The sequence below is a fragment of the Lycorma delicatula genome, chromosome 12, assembly GCF_047948215.1.
Source record: "Lycorma delicatula isolate Av1 chromosome 12, ASM4794821v1, whole genome shotgun sequence".
Taxonomy (NCBI): domain Eukaryota; kingdom Metazoa; phylum Arthropoda; class Insecta; order Hemiptera; family Fulgoridae; genus Lycorma; species Lycorma delicatula.
The window spans coordinates 2,756,315-2,782,455 of NC_134466.1; the positions used below are offsets into that span (position 1 = coordinate 2,756,315).

At 33.5% G+C, this 26,141-nt stretch overlaps 2 protein-coding genes across 2 annotated transcripts in view; both read right to left on the bottom strand.

The window, feature by feature from the left end:
* Positions 1 to 26,141, bottom strand: part of LOC142333334 (dynein axonemal heavy chain 10-like) — a 363,654-nt gene that overhangs the window by 204,508 nt on the left and 133,005 nt on the right. The window lies entirely within an intron of this gene.
* LOC142333302 (uncharacterized) lies at positions 672 to 16,632 on the bottom strand. The gene is made up of 7 exons (XM_075380328.1): positions 16,532 to 16,632; positions 11,620 to 11,771; positions 7,874 to 8,002; positions 5,549 to 5,559; positions 5,424 to 5,487; positions 2,916 to 3,044; positions 672 to 999 (listed from the first exon to the last, which is right to left on the bottom strand). Exons 2-7 carry the CDS (start codon positions 11,668 to 11,670, stop codon positions 925 to 927), a joined length of 459 nt encoding a protein of 152 aa, XP_075236443.1. The 5' UTR covers positions 11,671 to 11,771; positions 16,532 to 16,632; the 3' UTR covers positions 672 to 924.

Below are 26,141 nucleotides of genomic sequence, written 5' to 3' on the forward strand. Positions count from 1 at the left end.
TACTGACAAAAGTTACAAACATAATTTTTCTCTTTTCTGTGAATATTTAAATGTACTTTTAAAGCATAACTTTCCCTGAAAGACTTCTGACAAAAGTTGCAAACATTATTTTTATTCTTTTGTATGAATATTTACATGTCTCTAAATTGCTTCTGGCATTAAATGATTTTTGACAAAATTTACATACATAATTTTTCAAATATAATTACGTTACAAATATAATTTTTCTCCTTAGTATGAATATTTAAATTAGAAATTTCATAAAAACACTTCTGACAAAAATTACAAATATAATTTTTCTCTTTTGTATGAATATTAATATGCATGTCGAAACAAGTTTTATTATTAAATGACTTTTGACAAAAGTTACAAATATAACTTTTCTCCTTAGTATGAATATTTAAATGCGATTTTAAATTAGAACTTTGATTAAAAGACTTCTGACAGAATGTACAAACATAATTTACCTCTTTTGTATGAATATTTAAATGTAATTTAAATATTATATTTTATGTATTTAAATATATTTAAAATAGAACTTTGATTAAAAGACTTCTCACAAAATGTACAAACATAATTTTTCTCTTTTGTATGATTATTAAGATGTCTCTTTAAATAGCTTTTACAATTAAATGACATTTGACAAAATTGCAAACAAAATTTCTCTCATTTTTATGAATATTAAGATGTGTCGTTAAATTGCTTTTAATATTAAATGACTTTTGACAAAATTTACATACATAATTTTTCTCCTTGGTGTGTAAATTAATATGCATCTTTAATTAAGAAACATCACTAAAACATTTTTGGCAGAAATTACAATCATAATTTTTCGTTTTTGTATGAATATTTAAATGTGATTTTGAATTATAACTTTGATTATATTCAATGGATTTTTCTTTCATAATTCCATCATATACTGAATTATTTATTTACACATCTCTTTTGAGTAATGCGATTCTTGGTACTTCCCTTGGAGGTTCCTTTATCAATAATAACCTATAAATAAAAAATTACTAATAATTCAAAGGTAATTATGAATAACGTAAAACTATTTGAATTACAATAACATTAACACGTATAAAAAAATGGAATATTTTAAAGATATATTCATAATCAAAGTGGTTTTGGATATTAATTAATCATCAATGAGTTAACTTAATTATAATAAGGTACTTTACTTATCTTATATTTACACATTTGGTTGAAACTTTATTATCACAAGTATGTTTTAGGAAAACAAAACTATTTTGCAAATTTATAACAGGTAAATATATTTATTATATACGTTTTATCAATATGCATGTATCAGACCTACCCATGCGTTTTATATACAGGAAGTCTGGGCTGAAAGCATCCAAAACTAATTGCCTACATTTAAGAAAACGGTCATAGTAATCTCTTAAATGTAGGGTCAAATGACAGAATGTATCTCAAAAATTTGTTCAGTATACTCTTAAGAGTCAGCAGCATATACAAACCTTTATGAATAAAGTGACAAATGAAGAGGTATTGCGGCAAATAGATGAAGAAAGAAGCATTTGGAAAAATATAGTTAAAAGAAGAGACAGACTTATAGGCCATATCCTAAGGCATCCTGGAATAGTCGCTTTAATATTGGAAGGACAGGTAGAAGGGAAAAATTGTGTAGGCAGGCCACGTTTGGAATATGTAAAACAAATTGTTAGGGATGTAGTATGTAGAGGGTATACTGAAATGAAACAACTAGCACTAGATAGGGAATCTTGAAGAGCTGCATCAAACCAGTCAAATGACTGAAGACAAAAAAAAAAGGTCTTATAATGCCGCAGATGCTCCCAAACATCTGGCAAGAGTTAGATTATTGTCTAGGCATCTGACCAGCTAAAAAAAAGTGCATACACTGAAGTTGACTAACGTACATTAAAACATGACGAGTTGCTAAGTTTATTTAAAAAAAAAAGAAAGAAAGTTATTAAATTATATTAAGATTAGTTATTGCTATATATATATATATATATATAAATAATACAATGATAAATTTATAATAATTATAATAAAAACACCTCCTACTCTTTGCTTTTTTTTAATTCTTACAAATTAGCATTTGTGTGGTACACAACTTTTCATCAATGTATTTAATACGTCTGATGAAGTGGTGCACACTGCAAGAGCGCTAATATGTATATTTACACATACAGGGTGAGAAACATAAAACTGAACTGAGAGAGCTTGAACTGCAGTTATTTAAATGTACCTTTATCACTGCTTCTATTAACATCATTTTTGGTGCGTATGTTAGTACTCTAACCTACTGCTGTCAGTTGTTAACTATTCATGCTTCACTGCAATAAGTTTCATTCCTTGAGTTGTGCTTTTCTGACGCCTTAATAGATCAAGGAATGGGTTGCTAATCAGTGTTCTTAAATCCTTTCCAGGAACACATCAAATATTCGCTAAAAAATTTCTGAATAATAGAATCCCAGCTAAGAGCAGCATATACAATTCAGTTAGAAAAAGGCATAAAACAAAATTGAATGAATAATCCAAGAATTAAAAGAAAAAATAGGCCAAAAAAGAATTGTTTTAAACAATTTTCAATTGTTAAACAACTGATTTCCAAAGAGTTAACTATTAGATCAGCTTGGTAGACTAAATATACACACACACACACACACAAACAAGCTTACATAAACTGTATGTAATCCAAAATTTACATAATAAAAAGTTAACACAGTGGAGCACCAATTTTCCAGATATCCAACTAACTACACTTCTTAGTAATTTAAAAAAAAATTAATACATTATTTTAAAAATTTAAAGACTATTCAAATAAATATTTTTTTCAAAAGGATTTTTTTTATCAATCTTTATTTTACTGGATTTTTTAACTGAATCTTTGTAATTCGTTTAGCAAAAATAATATGTATCCTTACTCTTTCATTTTCAACTTTTAAATTTTCTAATATAACCAAGTTCATCTCTTCAATTGCTAAAGGATCTTTTTCAATATCACCATTAATAACATTTGGCGGTTCCTCTTTCAGTTGTAGTAAACCTAATTCCTGTAATACAAAACAAAATTTGAATGCTATAAAGTAAATATATTTATGATTATTTGTATAATTTATAAAATAATAATAAATTGCAACTCTAATTCACTTTCAACACACATTAACAGTTCAGCGACTGTTATATTATTATTATTATTATTAGACTTTAATGTGCAAGGTTTTGCGTGGGAAAACCACTAAAATGTTTCTTTTGTAAAATTTTAACATCCAAATGTAAGTCTTAAAGTGCTGCTACTCACCTTAAAACTTATGCTACAAATTGTAATATTTACAATCAAACAAGTGTTTGATTGAAAAACTGTTGCAGTAATTCTCCTGATTTAGTTTTTTCTAATCTTACTGACATTAGTGTTAATATTGCTTATGGTGAAATATTTTATCGTGATAAATATCATTTACCACATTGACCATAATTTGAATTCTTATCTCATATCTGAAAAATATATACCAGATTATAAAAATATAAATTTTGGAAGATACAAAATTTCCTTGATGAGTTTGGTTCTAAATAATATTAATTTTTTTACAGCCACTTAAACATGAAGCTTTTTTACTGGAACGTGGAAATGGAATTTTGTAGGAAAAGAAAATTGCCATGCTTGACTGGGACTTGATATTCAAATAGAAATTTTTGCAGATGAATTGCAACAATGTATTAAAAATGTTCTTGATTGTCCTGCACCAAAAGTACTTACAAAAAAACACAATTTTCAAAGTGTTTTTCTAGTGTACTTATAATTACTATTATTAACCCCTTACCACTCTTTGACGGAATATTCTGACGTAGCTGATTAGTACAATTGAAGTGTTTATTGGAACTATGTGATGTCTACTTTTTGTCTGGTGACAATTCGTTCTGTCATAATAATTCACCATTTCATAATTTTTTTTTTTTTTTAGTAGTATTCTGCAATAATAGATAACACCAACTGTTTGTTTATTACAGTATAAAATGACAGATTTTCATGTGTAAAATATATATCTATATATATATATATACACACATATGTGAATATATATGTGTGTGTGTGTATACATATTTATACAAATGTGTATATATGTGTATTATATTGTACAAAGTGAAATTATCTATAAATATACCAGTATATAAATGTATTATTATGGAAATATTTTGTGTGTAGGTAAAATTATAAAGCTTACTGTGTAACTTTTTGTATATATGTTATGAAAAATCTGCAAATGTTTGAGCGTGCATATGTACACACCTGCATATGTTTGTAATGTGTGAGTAATATATCCTGGATGGAAAAAGTTTGCAGAACTGAATTAAAAATTTGAAATTCCAAACGCAATAACTTCACCAAAATTGAGTTGCACCTAAATACGGTCCATCTGGCTATATCTAGCAGAATTTTGGACGTTCTGTAATATATTATACAGAGCTATCCTTGCTTAATGTTAATTTTGTTATGTACTTATGTTTTTTATTTTTTTAATGCGATCTTGTATCGATGGGTTTTATGCTTGTCTATCTGAATTAAAATTAACAACACTTCCAAAATTTATAAACTTACCAAATACCAAACAACCAGCCTTTTGTTTAGGAAAAACAACAATCACAAAATTCTAACAAGTACTTTGAAAATTATTAAACTATCAGGAATCCGAGGTTAGATTTCAATTCCAAATTCAGCAATATGAACTAAAAAATCCAAACCACCTAATGAAAAAATCATCCAGAAAATAAACAACAAGGCAACGGTGCAAGCTTGATTGAACCGGAATTACAGAAAAAATCATGAAAACAGCCAAAAAAAAAGCTGAACTTCAGAAGTAAAATTCATGTTTGAAATATCAGGATAATTGGAAATTAAAACAGAAGACAACAAATCGGTTTAACATAAACTCTTTTTATCTGTGTTCTAGGGAAAGTAATAATAGAATGGGATAAGAACATGAAAAAAGTTGAGACAACCTAAATAGAATCGGATTGGAAATAGAAAGAAATTGCAATTAACTGCTTAACCTTAGCCGATGATGTTACAATTTTCTTGGAGAACCTCAAAAAGGCAGCAGAACAAGAAAACCAGCTAAAATAAATTGCACGGAAAATAAGGCTAAAAATTTATTTCAAAAAGGCAGAATTTGTAACCGACCAAGATCCCCCCCAGGACCCAAAAAACAAAATATGGAAAAATCAATAAGTAAAATTTAAATATACGTCGGAGAAATAATAAATGAATGATTTAGATAAAGAATTGTTTGATTTCTTTAAAGCAAAAGAATGAAGAACTCTTAGAAAACAAGAAATGAAAATATATAGAAGAATAAGAAATGAATGCAAAATACTACTTCATGGTCCTCAGTCAGAAAAACATACAAAGAAAAATTAAAAAAGCTTACACGCACAGATGCATCAGTTTCAGTTGTGTGATGTGGTAAATAAAAGCATATCGTTTCTGCTGATCGGTCTCTCTAATTTAATATCTTTATTAAGAGGAATAGATTCATTAATAAAAGTATTATTTTCAGGCCCATTCATTATCTGTACAAAAAAGCCAAAAAACAGAAACAAAGATTAAAATAAACATCCATAATAAAAAAAATATATGTATAAAAAAAAGAATGTTCATAAGCATCTCACTTGTAATTACTTAATGATTGTCCTGGTTTATGCTTTATGGTGGCTTGAATGAGGTTATACTTGATTCTAATGCAAGCTATCTTTATTAAAAATATAAGAACAAGCAAATAATATTAACATATTGATTGCCATGTGGCTCACATTAAATCTGTCTGTGAGACCATGTCACACTGATTCTTTGAATCTTAGTAAAGTATGTGATTTTTCGTCTTTTTTTTCTTTTTACTTGCTTGTATGATGTAAACGAAGTATTGTCATCATGAAAAATTTCACTTTTCAGATTTCAATGGAAATATTTATTTTGACCATCCCTGAATCCAATTTGACTAGTTTTGGAGTGATGTCCGTACATACGTATAGTATATATCTCGCATAACTCAAAAACAATTAGCCGTAGGATGTTGACATTTTGGATTTAGGGATGTCATAACATCTACTTGTGCACCTCCCCTTTTGATTGCAATTGACCGAAAGTGTCATCATGAAGCACATTTCGGTTACAAAAGTAACTTTGTAGCACCCGTACCTCTTCAACAGTACATGCCCAACGATGCAACTGATACAAGGCCGAGGGCCACCAAGTTGGTGACCCTTTATTAACCTATTCAAAACTAAAACTCTTGTGAGAACACCACTGCTGACACCTAATGAGCGAACAAGCATTCCACGGTGATCCCATCATACCCGGGAGTCATTTTATGTCTTGCAAAACTGCAAGTAACCTGCTGCACCTCAGCCTCGGTAATCTCCAAAATGTAATGCCACCACTGTCCAATATACAGATATTTTTGGAGCCATTTTCAAAGAATTTATGTGGAGCCAATCTGGAAGTATTAAAATGCTTTCCAATATGTGTATACATACATCTTCCACAAATCAATATGGTTTTTTCTGTATTCTTTGGACTAAATTTTATGTGGTTTTATTTAAACCGCTCACTCTTTTCTCTCAAATATGATAAGGCTTCACAATTAGCCAACGCAATTGGAAACATTGTTCGACAACCTTGACTGTTGTTTCATTGCACTACTGGCTTGTTTCACAAGCACTACATTATTATTTGTGCACTTCGGATTAACATGTACTTCATCGCTAATGATGTCAAATTTATAACGATCTCATGATAAATATATCACTACAATATATATTTTAATGTTATTTTTCAGGAAAATGTTTATCATATTTTCCCTGGATGGGTTAGATAAGTTATTTTATAATAAATTACACCTTGCAAAAAAACTATTATTATAATTTTTTTTTAATATGAATTTATTATTTCTGGAGTATTACAAAAGACATTAACAATATATACATTTTATTTTTTTTAATGTGTACGTTGCAATTTGTCCGACTAGTGAACAATAAAGTAATTCTACTATGATCCAATTAGATGAGGATGATCTGTAATCTTTTACACTTAGGCCTACCATTCCTATCCCATTGACGTATGGTTAATTGAACCCCTACCACCAAAGCAAATAATTAGTATGCAGGGTTTAGTTTTTAAATCCATATAAAAGCAACTAACTTTTACTAGGTTTAAACCTGAGAACCTTTGACTTCAAAAATCAGCTGTTAAACAACTGATTTATGAGTTAACCACTAGACCAGCTTGGTGGGATAAATATATATATATATATATATACACATTCACGCACACTTGAGTTAAGAAATTAACTATATGGAATCCAAAATTTATTATGTAATAATAATGAAAAGTTAACAGTAGGGCACCAATTTTCCAGATGTCCAACTAACTACAATGCTTAAATTCAGAGTAGGTAATTTTTAAAAAACTAAAACATTACTTGAAAAATTTTAAGACAATTCAAATAAATATTTTCCTTAAAAGGACTTTTTATCAATCTTTATTTTACTGGATTTTTTTAACTGACTTTTTGTAATTCATTTAGCTAAAACAACGTGTATATTTAGGCCTTTGTTAAACTAATTTCTACACACTGGTTTTTTAGTAGCACTTTACAGTTTTTTCTTACACTACATATATTCAAAAATTTATTTTAATATTACTGAAATACATTTATTTTTCTATATTTTTTTCCATATCGTATTACTTATTAAATATTAGAATGATATGTACAGTATGTATAATAGCCATTTTATAAATTACCCTTTCCAATTATCCAGCTTTGGCCTTGCAAAGATCCATCTGGGTAATTGGTTTTCTATTGAATACAAAATCTAATACACTTACCCTTTCATTTTCAACTTTAAAATTTTCTGATTTAACCAAATTGATCTCTTCAATTGCTAAAGGATCTTTTTCAATATCACCATTAATAACATCTAGCGGTTCTTCTTTCAGTTGTACTAAACCTACTTCCTGTAATACAAAACAAAATTTCAATGCTATAAAGTAAATATATTTATGATTATTTGTATAATTTATAAAATAATAATAAATTGCAACTCTAATTCACTTTCAACACACATTAACAGTTCAGCGACTGTTATATTATTATTATTATTATTATTATTAGACAACTTTAATGTGCAAGGTTTTGCGTGGGAAAACCACTAAAATGTTTCTTTTGTAAAATTTTAACATCCAAATTTAAATCTTAAGTGCTGCTACTCACCTTAAAACTTATGCTACAAATTGTAATAGTTACAATCAAATAAGCTGTTGAACTGTTGCAGTAATTCTAAATCAATCATAAATGCCATGTTCCAACTAAGAGAGAAATAACTACGATAAATATAAAAAAAAGTCAAAGATTTCTGGGAACTCCAGAACCAAACAAACCAAAGAAATAGAAATTGCACAAATTCAAATAGGAGGTTTTAATATCCAAATGGGCAGAGAAAGAAGGTACAGAAATATCATCGAAAAAAGGACACCACAGAAAAGGACCAACAAATATGGACAAAAACTTGTGGCACTCTATAAGACATATCACCTCATATCTAAATCAACATACTTTAAAATGAAAAAGAATAAACTTAAGACATGTAAACACCCAAAATGGACGAAAGGAGAGTGGCAACTAGAATATGTATGCATAGACAAGGAATTAAGAAAGCCAACGTCTGACAGAATGAAGAAATACTGTGAGAACAGGAAACTAAAACATCTTAACTAAACTTGACTAAAGTGGTCCTATGAAGGCTGTAAAGGTAGGAAAAAAATAATACATTCTGCATGCCAAAAAAATTGTACTTAAATTATAAAATTACATATTAGGTAATTATTAGTAAAAATACATACATTAAACAAAAAAACAAGATACATTCATTTCTGTAAAAAAAAAAACAAAAAACAAAGAAACTGGTAATGGGCTAATAAAAAAAGCTCCATAAACTTCATAAAAAAACTTATTATCAAAAATTACTTAATAACAAAGTGTACGAGAGGGTGCTGAAAAGTTCCTGGCTTTGATGCCTTGTGGTTGAAATAGAAAAACAACTTTGGGCTCATCTGAAAGTTTGAAATCTTAGTACGTGCAAATATCAGGTGTTCAGGAATCACACATTTTTTTATTTTGTAGGTAAAACCCAAGGTGGCAGGGTTTCAAGCAAGTTTCTCGTCAGTAGAGTTACGGGTCCTCATGAAGTTTTTGTTTCTCCAGGGAAAGTCAGCAAAGTCATTCACAATGAGATGTTACAAACACTGGGAGAGAAGCGTGCTTCCTACAGCACTGTGAAAACTTTGATATCCTGTTTCAAGACTGGCCATTTCACTGTTGAAGATGAGCCCCACAGTGAGCACCCTCAAATCACAGCTGACACTGCAACATGCAATGCTGTTCACGAGCTCATTCTTGAGGACCGGCGAATATCTGCCAAAAAGATACCCAGATACTGGACATCTCCAGGGAGCATGTTGGTTTCATTAGTAATACAATCCTTTGGGTGCCCAAATGTTTGAACTGTGATCAATGGAAGGAACGAGTTGAGACATCCAAAGCTGTTTTGCACAATTCTGAAGTTCCAAAAGCCTTTTTGGCTAGGCTGGTGACTGAGGATGAAACTTAGCTTCACATTTACGATCCTGAAACCAAGGAAAAGTCAAAGGAATGGTACCGCGGCGGTTCCCTGCAGCCGAAGAAGTTCCGCACCCAGAAATCGGCCAAAAAAGTGATGGTATCCATTTTTCTGGGACAAATACAGTTTTCTGTTTGTGGACTATTTACCTCAAAGATCTAGTATAACCAGACAGTATTATGCTAGCCTGCTGAACCAGTTGAAGGAGGTAATTAGGAAAAAATGTTGAAGAAAGTTGGCCAAAGGAATCCTTCTGTTGCATGAAAATACACCTGTGCACACGTTCAATGTTGTAACTACCAAACTGATAACCTTGGGCTTCCAACCCGGTCAATCATCCTTCCTACTCACCAGACCTAGCCCCTTCGGAATATTATCTGTTTCTGAACTTGAAGAAACGCCTGCAAGGTATTCATTTTGAAGACATTGAAGATGTCAGACTGCTGAGAGCTGGTTTTGCGCCCAATCACAGGTATTTGATTTGCACAGACCAGAAAAGCTGCAACAACGATGTACTAAGTATATCAGTCTCAGGGAAGAATATATTGAATAAATAGATAATTTCAAAACTCTGGCTCTATTCCTTCTAGGCAAAGCAAGGAAATTTTCAGCGTCCCCTCGTACGTAGTACTCTTATAAAAATAATACTCTATTTATAAAAATTAAAATAAATTGCAACTCTAATTCACTTACAACACACATTAACAGTTCAGCGACTGTTATATTATTATTATTATTATTAGACGACTTTAATGTGCAAAGTTTTTCATGGGAAAATCACAAAAACCTTTCTTTTGTTAAATATTAACATCCAAATTTAAATGTTAAAAATGCTAAAGACAGTAACAAAATTCTAGCAAGTACTTTGAAAAACTATTAAACTACGAGGAACCTAAGGTCAGATTTCAATTCCAAAATTCAGCAATATGAACTGACAAATCAAAAACACATAAGGAAATAAAAATAGACAAACTCATCAAGAAAATAAACAAGGTAACAGGTAACAACAAGGTAACAGGCTTGATTGCAGCAGAATTACTAAAGGATCATGCAAACAGCAAAGAAAAAACTTAAGTAAGCGATATGGAAAACTCAAAAAAATTCCACAAGATTGGAAAAAAGCATTAATACATCCACTACACAAATATGGAAATGATACAGAAGTAAATAACTACAAAAGGATTAACCTCTTACCTATGACATACAAAATCCTTTCAAAAGGACTTCAAATTAGAATTAATTAATCGCAGATTAAGGCTAAAAAAGTTAATCAAAAAGACAGAATTCATAACCGTCCAAGATTCCTTAAAGTTCCTAAATAACAAAATATGGGAAAATCAATAAAGTCAACAAATTTAAATATATGGGAGAAATAACCCAAATTAGTGGTTTAGATAAAAAAGCCAATCAAGCACGAATGAGAATATTAAAATAAGCCTACCAACTAACAAATGATATCTTCAACAAAAAGAATATCTCAGAAGATGCCTAAATCAGATACTAAAATAATCAAGTAGAAATAAGTACAGATGTACCTGTTACATCAGATGCATATTCAGTTTAAAAACAGACAACTTAGTCCAACAGAATAAAAGAAGGTAAAAACTTGAGAAAAGTCCTATGACCAATAAGAATACAAGAATATAAATGGAAATTACGAATACAATGAAACCAAGAAAATGTCAATATCCACCTGAAAAAGAAGAGCAAAATCATTTTTAACCCTCACAAAACCGATCTTCTACCACATTTACAGCAAAAAGAATGGAAATCAACAATAGATTTCAGTGGTTTCAAATGAAATGAAAATATTTGAAGGCGATAGTACATTATAGAAAAATGTTAAGATTTCAAACAGAAGGATAAACAAAAAACCAGTAAAACACAAAGAATGAGAAATTAATGCAAAATATTGCTTCATAGTCCTCAGATGGCCAAACATAAAAAAAAGCTTACATGCTCAGATGATTTATCAGTTTCAGTCACGTGGGGTGGTAAAAAAAGCATGTCATTTCTGCTACATTTTCTTGTTCAGTCTCTAATTTAACATCTTTATTAAGAGGCAGAGCTTCATTAATAAAAGTATTATTTGCAGGTGCGGTCATTATCTGTAAAAACAAATAAAAATAAAAAATATATCCATAATAAAAATATACATTTACAAATACTGTTACAAACACATCTCTTGTAATTACTGAATGGCTGTTCTTGTTTTATGGTGGCTTAAATGAAGTTATGTTTGATACTGATGCAAGTATTCTTAGTGAAAAGAATAAGAACAGCAAAATAATATTAACATAATGATTACCACGAGCACCTCACCTTAAATCTATCTGTGAGGCCGTGTGACACAGCTTGTGGCTCACTGATTCTTATACAGAGTAAAGACGTTACTGAAAAACCCAAAATGACTAGGAAATAATTTGATTTCTAAAGAAGAAACAACAGCTGAAAATTTGATTTCACATGCAGTAGCAACAGATAATAACGAGGATAGCTACCAAAACCTTCCAGTTATCAAAAAGGGTACTGGTTCTCTTTTTCAAGAAACACTTTCAAATCATAAAGAGGCTATATAGAATGTCAAAGCATCTGAATGAAATGAAGCGATAGGTAAAGAAATAAATTCTTTTCATCAGAATCAAACATAGCAGCTACCGAAGAAATATCCAGATTGCCAAGGGTGGATAGGTGTTTACTGTCAAAACTGATTTGGAAGACATAATTAACTATAAAGCAAGACTCATTGCTAAGGGCTATATCCAACTTCCAGCAAACTTTTCGTTTACTCCTCGGAAAAAGGATGGAACATAACGCCGTTTCATGTAAAGACATTGTTCCTCAATGGACAACTAAACAAGAATGTACTCAAGTGATAATAACCTTAAGGATATGAGATTGAAAAAATATGTATGCAAACTATGAAAAAGTTGTTACGGCCTTAAACAAGCTTCAAAGTGTTGGTATAAATACTTAACGTACTTCTTATAACAGTATGTTCTAGAAGAAAGCAAGAATGATCCTTGTATGCATCACATTAAGAAATTGTAGTGTTTTTCATGTTGATAAGTCTTATTATAAGTCCTTCTTCAAAGATCATGGGCATAATAACAAAGTTAAATTCTGAATTTGAATTATAATCACATGAAGTTGACAATTATCTTCGGATAAAGATTACTTTAATGGAAAAATTTATACAGATAGATAAGTTATGCAATAGATATGACCATGCAAAGATAATTTTACAAAAATATAGTTTTGACAACTGTAAACCATTACTTTTACCACTTAAATTTGGTTGTAAATCTGGAAACTCTCCTCTAATCTCCCGGTGGACATTACAGGGAAATGGTTGGAAACAAATTATTTAGCTAGTGGAACTCTCCTTAATTCTTTAAAGACCACCTGACAGTTCTTCATCAGGTTCAGTTTATGCTAAAAAGACCAACAGCTGATTTTTTGTCAATCTCATTTTGAGCGAGAAAGAAGAACTGATGAAATTTCATCAGTATCAAAATGATGTTTCTACTGATCACATGTTTGGGTGTCAGGACAGTCCACTTGATAAGAGGTTACATTTGTTATTGTTCAAAGTCAAATATAACATCGCAATTAATATTCAGATGGTAAACAAAAATAATTACTTTGAACTTAACAACTGTTTATGCTTTTATTTTTATAGAACATTTAATCATGTTTGTTGTGTAATATAACAAACAAATAATTGTTATTGTATTGAGTTGGCTGTGAAATCATAGTTTGTTCAGAATGAAAAGGAAGCTTTATTACAACACAGTATTCTTGTGCGAACATGGCAGGTTCGCACAGGATGAGGTGATTGCCGCAATTAACAAGTTAAATAACAAGAAGAGTCCGGGCCCAGATGGAGTTCCGGCAGCGGTCATTAAAGGCCTGGCCAGAATAGTACCGTGGGAGATGACGGAAATTTTGAGTTATGGGCTGCAACACCGCACTTCCCTCAATTCTGGAAGGAGGCCAGAACGGTTTTTCTTCCCAAACCGAATACAAACCCAGGCGTTTGCGAGTACCATCCTATCAGCCTCATAAATAATATGGGTAAGGCTGCTGAGAGACTTCTTGCTACCAGGATCCAAGAGGAGCTGGACCTAAACGGAAGACTACATTTGGAGCAATATGGATTCCGTAAGGGCCGTTCGACACTGGATGCGATAAACAGGGTGGTTAGCTGGGCGGCAGAGGTATGGAGCGGTACTTGGAGGACCAGAAGGATCCCATTGATGTTCCAGTTAGATATCAAAAATGCGTTTGGCTCGGTACCGTGGACGGCCATTGTAGCGGCGCTCAGAGAAATGAATGTTAGTGACCACTTGCTAAACCAGGTTGACTGCCTGATAGATGGACGGAGGTTCGCACTTTGGAGGGGGTGGTGAAGATTTCCGGTCTTCGGTGGAGTTCCGCAGGGGTCTGTGTTAGGCCCCTTGCTATGGAACATCTTTTACGACCGGGTGCTCCGGTTGCCTTATCCGGAGGGAATCAGCGTAGTCACTTACGCTGACGACATTGCACTATTGGTGGAAGATAAGGAAATTGGTGATGCAGAGAATAAAGCAAATCGCTCCCTCCGACTCATAGACAACTGGCTAATAAACAACAACATGGAGGTATCCCCGGCAAAAAGCAAGTGTATCCTCTTCACGGGTAGGAGAAGACTGCGCGGCGTTCTGGTCGTGATCCGTGGAGAGGTTATAACTGAGGTCAAGGATACAAAATATCTAGGGATGACAATAGATAAAAGTCTCAAGTTCGGTAGGCATATAGAAAATGTGTGCAAAAAAGTAGGGCTCACCATAAAAGCCATCAGGAGATTATTCGTGGAACACACAGTACCGGGGGCCTCTAAACGGAAACTGATTGCGTCGGCGGCGGTGTCTGCGGCGTTATACGCGGAGCCGGTTTGGGCTGACGCAATCAGGATACAAAGAAACAAGGATAAACTGCAAAGAATGCACAGAACGGCATTGTTGAGAGTGGTGGCAGGGTATCGTACTCTGTCATATGAAGCTATATGTGTGCTTGCGTCGGTCCCGCCGATAGAACTTCAGATCAAGAGCAGGAAAGCGAGAGCGGAAGGGTGTAGTAGAGCTGAGACCGAGGCGATGACCCAACAGTGGTGGAAAGAAGTACGGGCAGAGACTAACGCTGAGGCCTTGACCAGAAGGTTAATAAGTGATTTGGACGCATAGCTGGATCGCCAACATGGCGAGGTGATCACAGATGATGTCGGGTCATGGATGTTTTGGTTACTATTTAAAAAGATTCGGCAAGAGAGTCACACCCAACTGCGACTACTGCCAGGAGGTGGACGACGCAGAGCATACGATGTTCGAATGCCGAAGATGGGCACAATACAGACAATTCATAGCAGTCAATAACCTGAACGCGAATAACATAGTAGTGTGGTCGCTAAGGAGGGAGCAGAACTGGAACGTTTTTAACAATTTCGCCGGTACGGTTCTTCGCACTAAGGAAGAGGAAGTGCGACCAAGGAATCGTTAGGTTCAATCGTAAATAGGGATAGGTGGACAGCCCCGTCTCTGAGATCCTGTATGCCCTGGCGTGCAGGTTTCGGTGAGGGGACGGGGACTCCGGGGAGATTTCGCGGAGATAAAATTAAAAGACCTAGACCCGGCCGGCGTGGCTGGTTTTGGGGGTGCGCGCGCTCCTTGTGCTGGTCGCGCCGGTTTGAGGCAAATGGCATAAAGATCGAGATCGGGTTTCTGTCGGCGGGGGTGGGGAACGGCATAGCCGGGCTTTGCCCTCGTCGGCGGGAATTAGAGGCAGGCAAGAAAAGATCTAATACCGGGGCGGTTGACCTGCCGCGCCGGGTGTAAAAGCGGTGGGCGGGAAGACCGCCTTAGAGTCAAAAGACACGTCTCTGAGCCGAGTATACTTAATTGGATGTCCGGCCCTGGGATGTAGGAAAAAAAAACCACTGTATTTATTGGCCTGTGGTATAGTTTATAGATAAGCAGAGAACACTGTACGTTTATCATTGTTTCTGATGTTTGCTATAATACATAAAATGGGAGGTAAATTTCAAACACGATTAAGATTGATCAGAATCTTAGGAATGTTCAATCTGATAGTGATTTGTGTACTGACAGTTCTAAAAAAACATAATTTTACAGATTTGAATAAAATTTATCAATTTCTAGTCAAAAATCATGAAATTTTCAGGTTTAGGCACTGTACAGTTTTTTTACCAACAATAATATAAGCATGCAATGCAATAATATAAGCATTTTTTTTAAACAATCTCCAAAAAATGTTCGAACCTCAAAGGGTTAAAAACTGTGGCAGACCAGTTGTGTGGTAAAGTAATTGCAGAAATGAGCATCACTCTCTTCTATGAAACCTGAATGTTGCTGCAATAGAGACAACCAAATGGTTGGTTTGGCTTGACATCTAGTTAAAGTAAGTTTGTGCACTTGATGTTAATTCAAAGCCATATTAATCAGAGTGCCATTAAAGTTAAAAAAAAAAACCCGATGTTCCACAATAAATACAAATCATATCGAAACTAGATACGACCATTATGTGAGGAAGCTTGTGAAAGCGGATAGCTTCATTGTCTGAAAAACAGGCAGCAGATACATTCACAAAAGGATCATCATCTGCTTAAAGGAATGGAGATTCTCATCGGTATTAAAATTCAGTATGAATTATAAAATTCTGTGAACTTGAATTATGAACAACGAGAGGCAATGTCATGGAATAAATATTTACGTAAAATGATTTACATCACAGGATTACGCCCACATTATCGATTTTTCATTAGAAAAAATAAATCAAACTTAAATTCTAATTATAGTATAAAATTACTTACTTAGTTAGATAAACAATTGAGAACCCCAACGAAAAATTAGTAAATAAATTAAATATATAAGTTTCTGTCACAATCCTTCAACAGAAATAGTAACAGTGATCAATGATGCCAAAACATAAAACTTTATACTACAATGAACGATGAGTTTGGGGGAAAAAAAAAATATATATATAAAAGATAATGCACATCAGAATTAATAAATAAATGTTTTTCACGAACATTTAAAAAAGTTCAATGAAAAAAAATGAATTTACTGAAATTTTTAAACATTTTTTTTAAACATAAAAATCAAATAATATTAACGTTAATATATTAAACAACCGTTAATAATTTTTAATTACTTTACAGATACATGTCCATGATCGGAGATCTGTATAGCGACAAACTGACCCAAATTTTATATATATATTTTTTTATACTTCAAATATTTTATAAGAAATTAGTTTTTAGTTTTTTGGGTTTTTTTACGTCGTTGAGGACATCTACATACGCAAATAATAGCGTCCGGTAGGCATCGTGAATACCGGTGCTCTCTGGTGGTTGGGTTTCAAATAACCAGACATCTCGGAGCCGGCCCTGATGTGCGAGTGGTAGCGTCTCGGCCTTTCATCCGGAGATCCCGGTCAGGCATGGCAGTTTTATACGCTACAAATCGTTCATATCTCATCCTATGTAGCAATACCTAACAATGGTCTCGGTCGACCTGATTGTACAAGACTATACTTCACTTACATTCACACATATCATCTTCTGAAGTAATACCTTACGGTGGTTCCCGAGGCTAAATAGAAAAGGAAAAGGCATGAGACTATCGACTAAATTCTTTAATCTATTAATTCGTCGGCGATTAATTTTTATAATCGATTACTCCGATTAATATTAGTCGGGAAAAGTAAGTATTAAATAAGGCGCACTCATACGCAACAAAGATGAGGCCGGTTTTATTCATCATTGTACAATTAATTACAAATAAGACATTCACTCACATTAATATTCCATCACATTCTCTATTTATCTGCATAAATATTTAGTGCAACGCATTTTATACTAAACGACGTGTTTAATTGTAATATCTGCTGTTTGTCTTTGCTGGACGGTAATAATCTTAAGTAACTATTTAAAATACTGGATTCATTCTTATTTTATAATTCTCTTTCTATGTAGTTTATTAGGTCCGACACATAATAAATTTTTTTTTTTTTTTTTCGTAATTGTAAGTTAGTTACTCTGTCCCGTTATAGTCGTTTACGAATTTTTTGGTTTGCTTTGTATTTCTCCCATCACCACCCCAATCGGTCGCCCAAAAGCATAAGACTAAATGTCTGTGCCACAAACTGCTACTGGGCCTCGAAACAGTTTAGCGACCAGTGTCCTAAATAGCTCCTAGAGCTTACCTAACAGCGTGAGCGGGCTAAGCGCGGTGCCATACACCACCGGCTTACGTTTCTCAACTGCTCACTTGTCATATATTTACTAAAATGGGTAGGCGCACCCTGTCAACTACTAAAAATAAATATGACATCCATAAATTAAAATTTACTTCGTCTAGACAGCAATTCGTTGCAACGCCTAGATCGCTGTATGCCAGCAAGTACCTGTCCACCATATTAAATCGCTTGGAGCCTTAATTGGCTTGTGGTCAGAGACGTATATGACGTCTCTAGGTTAGCTTCACACAACAGTGCGGTAGGAGCCTTTTCCCTTAGGTAAACTACTGATGTCGGTTCAACGTAGAAACCGCACCAAGGAACTTACACACAGTCCGACAATGCGGCTCTCGCCGCTTGTGAGTGGCCAATTTTACTCTTGACCTCTGAAGTTCCAGGGTGGCCCGGTCTCTGCCCTCCTCCCCTCCAACAAGAGCAGGGCAATCAAACATCAGGTGTTCATTTGACTGGACCTCCACGCAGACGCATAGATCATCAGCTGCAAGAAGCAACCGAAACAGATATTGGTTTAAATTAACATGGTTGGTGAGGACCCGGGCACCCGTTGTCCTTAAAAACGAGCTCCAGGGAAATCATCCCCACAGATCCTGTATAAACTTATACAACGATCTTCTCTTAGTCGTAGTGTGCCATTCCAGCTGCCATGCTTCCATCACGAGGCTAGCAGCTTCTTCCGCGGGCGGGAGACGGGTTTAAATGAACGAAATTTAGATCCGGTGCATTGTGATCACCGTTCCGCTCCGGTACAGGCCCGGATCGAAACCGCATCCAAGTACTTCTTGGCAATCCCGACCTCTTCGCAATCTCCACATAGCTGCCCGAACTTTACCACTAAATCGAGTGGAAGAGCCTTTCCCAATATAGTGGTAGCCTTGTAGGAGGTTGTTTTAAAAATACCAGTGCATACAATTAGGGCTCTGTGCTGGGCACTCCTTAAATTTCGACAAGTGCTTTATTCATATGCAACCTATGCGCCCAAACTGGCGTCGCGTATGAGGTCATGCTTTCGAAGACTCCTCGGTATACCATGCCCAACAACCCATAGCGTTTCCGAGCAATCCTCCTAAGTTTGTGCATTATTGAGACGGCGTCCGCCGCTACTTGCCTAATGTGATTGCTAAACAGTAACTTTTCATCAAACAAAACACCTAGGTACTTATGAACTCTAACACGGCTGATTTCACAGTCTTTGATGTGAGGGTTACGACTGTACGATAATTTGTCTGCATCCTTGAGAAACATAAACAGTCTTGGGCACAGAAATCTTTAAATTTTAAATGTTCATCCAGCCCTCTGCGATTGACAAGGCCGCCTGCGCCCGGTCTTTCACCTGCGGTCGTGAATTACCACGAACTAAAAGAAGACAGTCATCAGCGAAAGACTGGGCCGTAACCCCTTCTGGAAATGTCAATCCCAGAAATCCATCGAATACCAGCTTCCACAGCAGGGTACCGAGAACGGAAACCTGCGGGCTTTCGCTGGTGACGGATTTTTCCACAACAAGGTACGCATACTTAAACAAGAGCCGTAAGGTTGACAAATAGTCACGTACCACGGACTGCAGGGCTACGGGAACATTGCGTTCCAACTCGTAGAGGACAGAACTCCAACACAAGGAAGGAAATGCTGCCTGTATGTCTATAAAAATTGCTAAAATATGTTTACAGTTAGCGCTTTCCACCTCGGAAATATAATTTAAGATGCAATCCTCGGTGCCAACCCCTTTCGTGAAGCCATACTGGCCTCGATTTAGAAAACAGTTCACCTCAATGGTTTCCCAGAGCTCCACGGGTTGAATATAGCTGATAAAACCGGTTGTAAGAGGAAATTTGAAATTTAAAAAGGAATTTTTTTTATTCTTGGACACACAATGAAGAGTTGTAATTACAGACCGGATATAATATTATTATTATTATTATAAGTTAACAATATCAAATGTAAAACTTAAAAATTGAACAACCATAATACAAAACAAATAAAATTAATAATTAAAACTTGCAATATCACAATGAAATAGCAATAGTAAAAATCTAGATTAAAACAAAATTACAATCTGGTATACGCCAAATAACATAAATATACAAAACACTACAATAACAAAGTATTCGAATACAGATGCAAGGTCTTAAGAAATTACAACGCAATCTATAAAACTGACATATTATTACCTGAAATATTTCTAAATATTTTATTTAGTTAGCCCTAATTTAAATTTCCGATGCAATGCTGCATAACAAACACAGCCATAAGGGATGTGGTATCCCTTACTGTTCTTAACTGGGTGAAGTTTATTGCTGATGGTAGCATTCCACTCACTTTCCCTCCACTCATCATGAAGCATCCTCTTCAGAAAACAGACAAGATCATTCAAAACAATGCGATCAGTGAAAGCAGCCTGCAAACAAGCTGCTGTTGTGGGCTATCAGCGTGCCCATTGGCTGAAATTGTGTTATGACTAGGGATGCAGCAGAAGCTCACACTTGTATTACATTAAATCATCCCAGAAATAACAGACTGAGTCTCACAGGGAACAGGTAGTTGAAAGTACAAGTTACTAATTGCCTGAAAGGAACTCATGGAATCTGAACAGAAAAGTATGTGACGATATGTTTGTAATTATATTTAAGCCTTATTAATAGCACAGCTCCACAACAAAACACTGACGATGCTGGTAAGGCCAAACATGTATGTTCTATGTCAATAGACATGCTTTCATAGTTTGACAACTACAAAAGCATTACCGTGTTTAGAGCGATCTGTATAAACTATAGCATCCGGATTCATATTATTTAAAATAATATAAAATTCTTGTTGTAAAATAACCTGATTCATATAACTTTTTATGACATTGACAAAAACTAAAGCAGTAATTTATAAAAAAAGAAGAGAGAGAGAGAAAGAGCTGCCAAAGATAATAATATTGAGATCTGTAGATAATTATATATCTACAGAAACCTAGGCGGTAAGCTCTGATGCCTAGCAGGGCACTAGTCTGGGGTGTTCCTCATATTGATTACGATGTGGGATGGAGAACACCATGTCAAAGGGGTTGGACAAGCCATATAGGAGCACATCATTTAGTTTGTCTATACCAAAGAGTTGGCTTACTACTGTTCACTAAGAGACATACAACAGTGCTTGAACGAAACGCACCAGTAGCAAGATGGGCAAATGAATGATGGACTGCCGTGAGCATCCTCGTTCGAGTGGGGGCTTGTGTAGACAAATAAGCCACACAAACATACTCCAAGAAGGAACGGACCAGAGCTTGGTAGTATCGTAACATTCATTCTTGATCAGCCACCCAACAAGTATTAGACAGAAACCTCAGCATGTCTAGCATTTTTAGATATTTTACCTTCAGCTCCTTTATGTGACAATCACTGGTCAAAACAAAATCTTAAAATTCTAATCTGGATGCATGGTTCAAATAGTTCACCACATAAAAACAGATGAGGTCAACATCTTCCCTCAACCGAGAAAAGCAGATGCATTTTGTTTTCTCTGGGAAAACAGGTAATGTTTTAATAGATCCCTTCACAGAGATCATTGTTGTTTGCTGTGTTAATTGGTGTATTGAATTTTATATAATAGCGATTGATTGAAGTGGTTTTCAGTAAACCAGTATTGGTCTTAGTAGCAGAAGTAACCATTCTCTCCTTGCCTGTGCTCAATGTTACATTAGCAGATGTGTGAGACTTTACTTAGTCTAAAAAACCCTTTACCATTCTGGTTAGTTTTTTGTACATTGTTAGAGAGAGCCTGGACAAGACTAACACCAGGTTGTACAAGATTTCTCATGCTGGGCGATTTTCTGTATTCCTGATGAGCCAGAATTTAGGAATGAATTAATTTTGTTCAGTCTTATTGATGTCTTAAGTTTATTAATAGTGCAGTGTCATAATGCCTCGAAATTGTGTATATGATGGGGGTGGCCTTTGTTATGTATGTGGCGAGTTTACCGTAAAATCAAATAGAAAAAAACATTTACACCTTTAATTAAAAAAGCATGTCAATTGAACTTTCAGTGTAAAATTGATCAGGATAAGATGCAGGCTCCTCATATAGTATGTATTAATTTTTCTGTATGTTTAATAGGATGGCTGAAAGGTACACAAAAGGCTTTGCCATTTGGTGTACCTATGGTTTGGTGTGAACGATAGGATCATGTAACCGATTGTTACTTTTTTTTAACAAGTGTGTCTGGAATTTGTAAAAAATTCTAAACATACTGACTGTAAAATACCCTTCATTGCAATCTACAATCAGGCCTGTACCTATAGTGAAATTATTCTGGTTCCTGAGCCATCTGAGAATGTATGTTTGGAAAGCAGCGATGAAGAATCAGGCAGTACTGAAGAAAACAACAATGATTTTGATTTTGAATTATCTTCCAATAAGACACATCTTATATCACAACGTGAATTAAATGACTTGATTTGGGATTTAAATTTATGAAAAGATGAAGCTGAACTGTTAGGATCAAGACTGCAAGGTTGGAATTTACTTTAAAAAAATACAAAAATTTTAGGCTTTTGAAGCCGACAAAAAGAACTTTCTCAGTACTTCATTGATGTACTTTCTGTTAGGTTAAAACACATGTAAACTTGTGTAAAAACAACACATGTAAACAAGAAACGAACTGAAAAAAAGAGAATGAAAATGAGTCAAAAATAAAAAAAATGCTGGAACAAATTATCTTTAAATTATTATCCATAACAAGAAAATAAAGTAACATTACAATAATGATAAATAAAAGATTTGCCCTGAGGTAGGTAATCCCCACGTCTGGAACACAACATCTACATTCCACGTCCAGGGCGGCAACAGCTGTACTTATGTACAATACGTATAGCTGGCTAACGGGGCTAACGAGTAAATTCCTCGGATGTATTACTTTATTGGCCATGTCTCACAACAATGATAGAAAGAATCATCGATTCCAAGATCGAGTCGACTCATCAGACACAACTAAGTAAACATGAGAAGGCTCATTCCCGGAATGACATCGTTGACATAAGACCCGTACCAGCGCAGTTTAAAAAACTGGCAAAACCTTCGATTATAACGCCATCAATAGACGTAATGAAGAAAAGTCTTGATTTATCTGACAAAGATCAAAAGATCACTCTGACGACGAGTCAAAGTGATACTGTGACAAGAGTACAAGAAAAATCTGAGTCAACCAAAATGAAGGTGCAAGTAATTATTGAAAAAGCACCAGACTCAGACGATAATAAAACTGTACGTACAGAGGCTCCAAAAGCTCAGAGAACAGCTGTGGCGAGAGCATCTGTATCAGCCGGCCCAAGCACAGACTTAGACATTGAATCAAGTTCATCAGCCGCCAAAAGTGCATCGCTTGCGAGTTTAAATTCAATTGCAACGATGCTTACAGCACCAATGAAGCTTTCATCACCTGATGTAAGCCGGCAGAACGTCATTGGCATCAGAAAGAGAAGACGATGCCATGTCCGAAGCCTCAGACACACTGTCATCGGAAGTTGAGGCCGTTCGCAGAATGGAAAAACGCAAGAAAGGTTGGCTGAAAGGAAAGCCTAGGCGGTAACTTTTGGATTTGAAATTATAGAAGAATGTGAAATTTTGATCATTTTTTCATGAGAATGTGTTTATTGAACCTTTTTTTAATTTTTTTTTTTGAAGTGGGATGGGGTTAATGACCGAAGTATTCGATGCCCCTAAAAACCTCTAATTATGCCCCTAAAGACACTTAATTACTATTTGATCACTAAAGATAAAAAAATGATATTTTTATAAATGCTGCATCTCAAAACAATCTATTTTTTGATAAGATGCCACCAAAATCAGAACTCCACAGTTGGAACACTAAACATTTAAAATGGAAAGGTTAAGGTTACAGAAATCCAAGGACCTGGATGTACACATACTTTAGTAACACTTTCACCATGTAGGTTGGGCAAAAAGGGTAGCTTAATTTAGTTTTAATGATCATAATAACACAAAATATTTTTAATAAACTTGCATTCAGTCACACTAATACAATCTATTTATTTTTATAAAAAGGAATGTTTTAAATAAAAAAACAATCTGTTTTCTGTAAAACTTTGTTTATTAGATTAAAAAATGAACCACGTGGAATGTACATTTGAAAATTAATCGATAATACAACTTTTAAAATTAAATAAACATATATAAATTATCATTTAATCCATAAGTTTCAATTTCACAGATATAATAAAAAAACAAAATACATAATTCTGAAATATTTTATATTATAAACAAAATATTATTATCACATAAGACTTACAATTTATATTTTATACGTGTATTTCTAAAACTGAAATTTTCATTACAATAAAATAAGTCTACTCACAAAGAAAATTAATTTCTAAAAAATTAATTGCAGATAAAATTTAAGTAAAAATATTTTTAATTAAGTCGAATAAACTTGTGATAGAAAAACTTTAGCAAATTATTATGAAAAACTATTGAAACAGCTAAGAACCCCAAAGAAAAGCTCAACTGTTTGAAACCAGTAACTTAACTAAAAAACTCAAATCCCCCAAATAAACAAAAAATAAAGAATATATAATCATATTTCTAAAAAATAATAAAGCATCTGGTGAGAATAACAATGCAATGTTTAAAATTATGAATATTAGATAATTAATATATGATCTATTAAAGAAATTATTTTTAGAACATTTGGGACACAGAAAAAAGAGACAAAATGGAAGTTAATAATTTCAAAGGAATTTCTCTTCTTTCAGTAATCTATAAAATCTTACAAAAGTTGTAGAGAATACACATTGCACATCAATAAACAACTTTGAGAATACATCAGGGTGGTTTAGAAAGGGAAGATCTTGTGCGGAACAAATAGTATGTGTAAAATTAATAAGCTGGATAAATTATAATCTTTTAAACTGAACAAACAATTTCTATTGCCTTTTCTAAAGTTTAATTTATTTTGAATTTTCAGAACCATTAAAATTAAACGATGGTATTCATAAAAGCATGGAGGAAAACAGTGAAACTAGTTGCGGCACAGATATCAGATAAGTTAACTTTAATATAAAATCACAATGAGGCTTTAAATTCATTCATGTCACTGTTATTTGTGAAAATGCACTTGAGGAAAAAATGTTCAAGAAAAACACATGTAACTTGTGATTTGTATAACAAGTCTCACTTAAGAACTTTACACACACCTCTTTACACCAAATTTTCTGATTGCCATGGTTCTGGACTTAAAATGTTCATAAACATACCCACACATTATAAAATACAGTAATATATAAATTGAAACCTCTCCACCTTTAGTTGCAACATATAAAAGTGAGAAAAATGTAATGTTAAATAAATTATAAACATTAAATAAATTTTGTTATCCGAATCTTAAATTACACACACTTGAAAGAATGCTATTAATTTTTTCTTAATCAATTTTCTTACTATAAGAATTTTAAAGGTCATAACGATTCTCTAATAAGAATAACGTTAAGATGTCTTTCTAAAATATAACTTTATTAAAAGATTTTTTATGTATAAAAATATTACATACCAATGTGCCATGCTTAAAAAACTTAAAAGATTTTTGATAAATGTTACAAGCATTAATTTTTTTATTTAGAGTGGAAATAAATGTGTTTTTTAAAATCACAAATGCGATAAAACAACTTTTGGCAGAAGTTACAAGTAAAATCGTCCTCTTTTGTATGAATATTACGATGTCTCTTTAAATGATTTTTATTATTAAACGACTTTTGACAAAAATTATAAATATATTTTTTCCCCTAGTATGAATTCTTAAATGTGATTTTAAAGTAGAATTTTGATTAAAAGACTACTGACAAAAGTTACAAACATAATTTTTCTCTTTTCTGTGAATATTTAAATGTACTTTTAAAGCATAACTTTCCCTGAAAGACTTCTGACAAAAGTTGCAAACATTATTTTTATTCTTTTGTATGAATATTTACATGTCTCTAAATTGCTTCTGGCATTAAATGATTTTTGACAAAATTTACATACATAATTTTTCAAATATAATTACGTTACAAATATAATTTTTCTCCTTAGTATGAATATTTAAATTAGAAATTTCATAAAAACACTTCTGACAAAAATTACAAATATAATTTTTCTCTTTTGTATGAATATTAATATGCGTGTCGAAA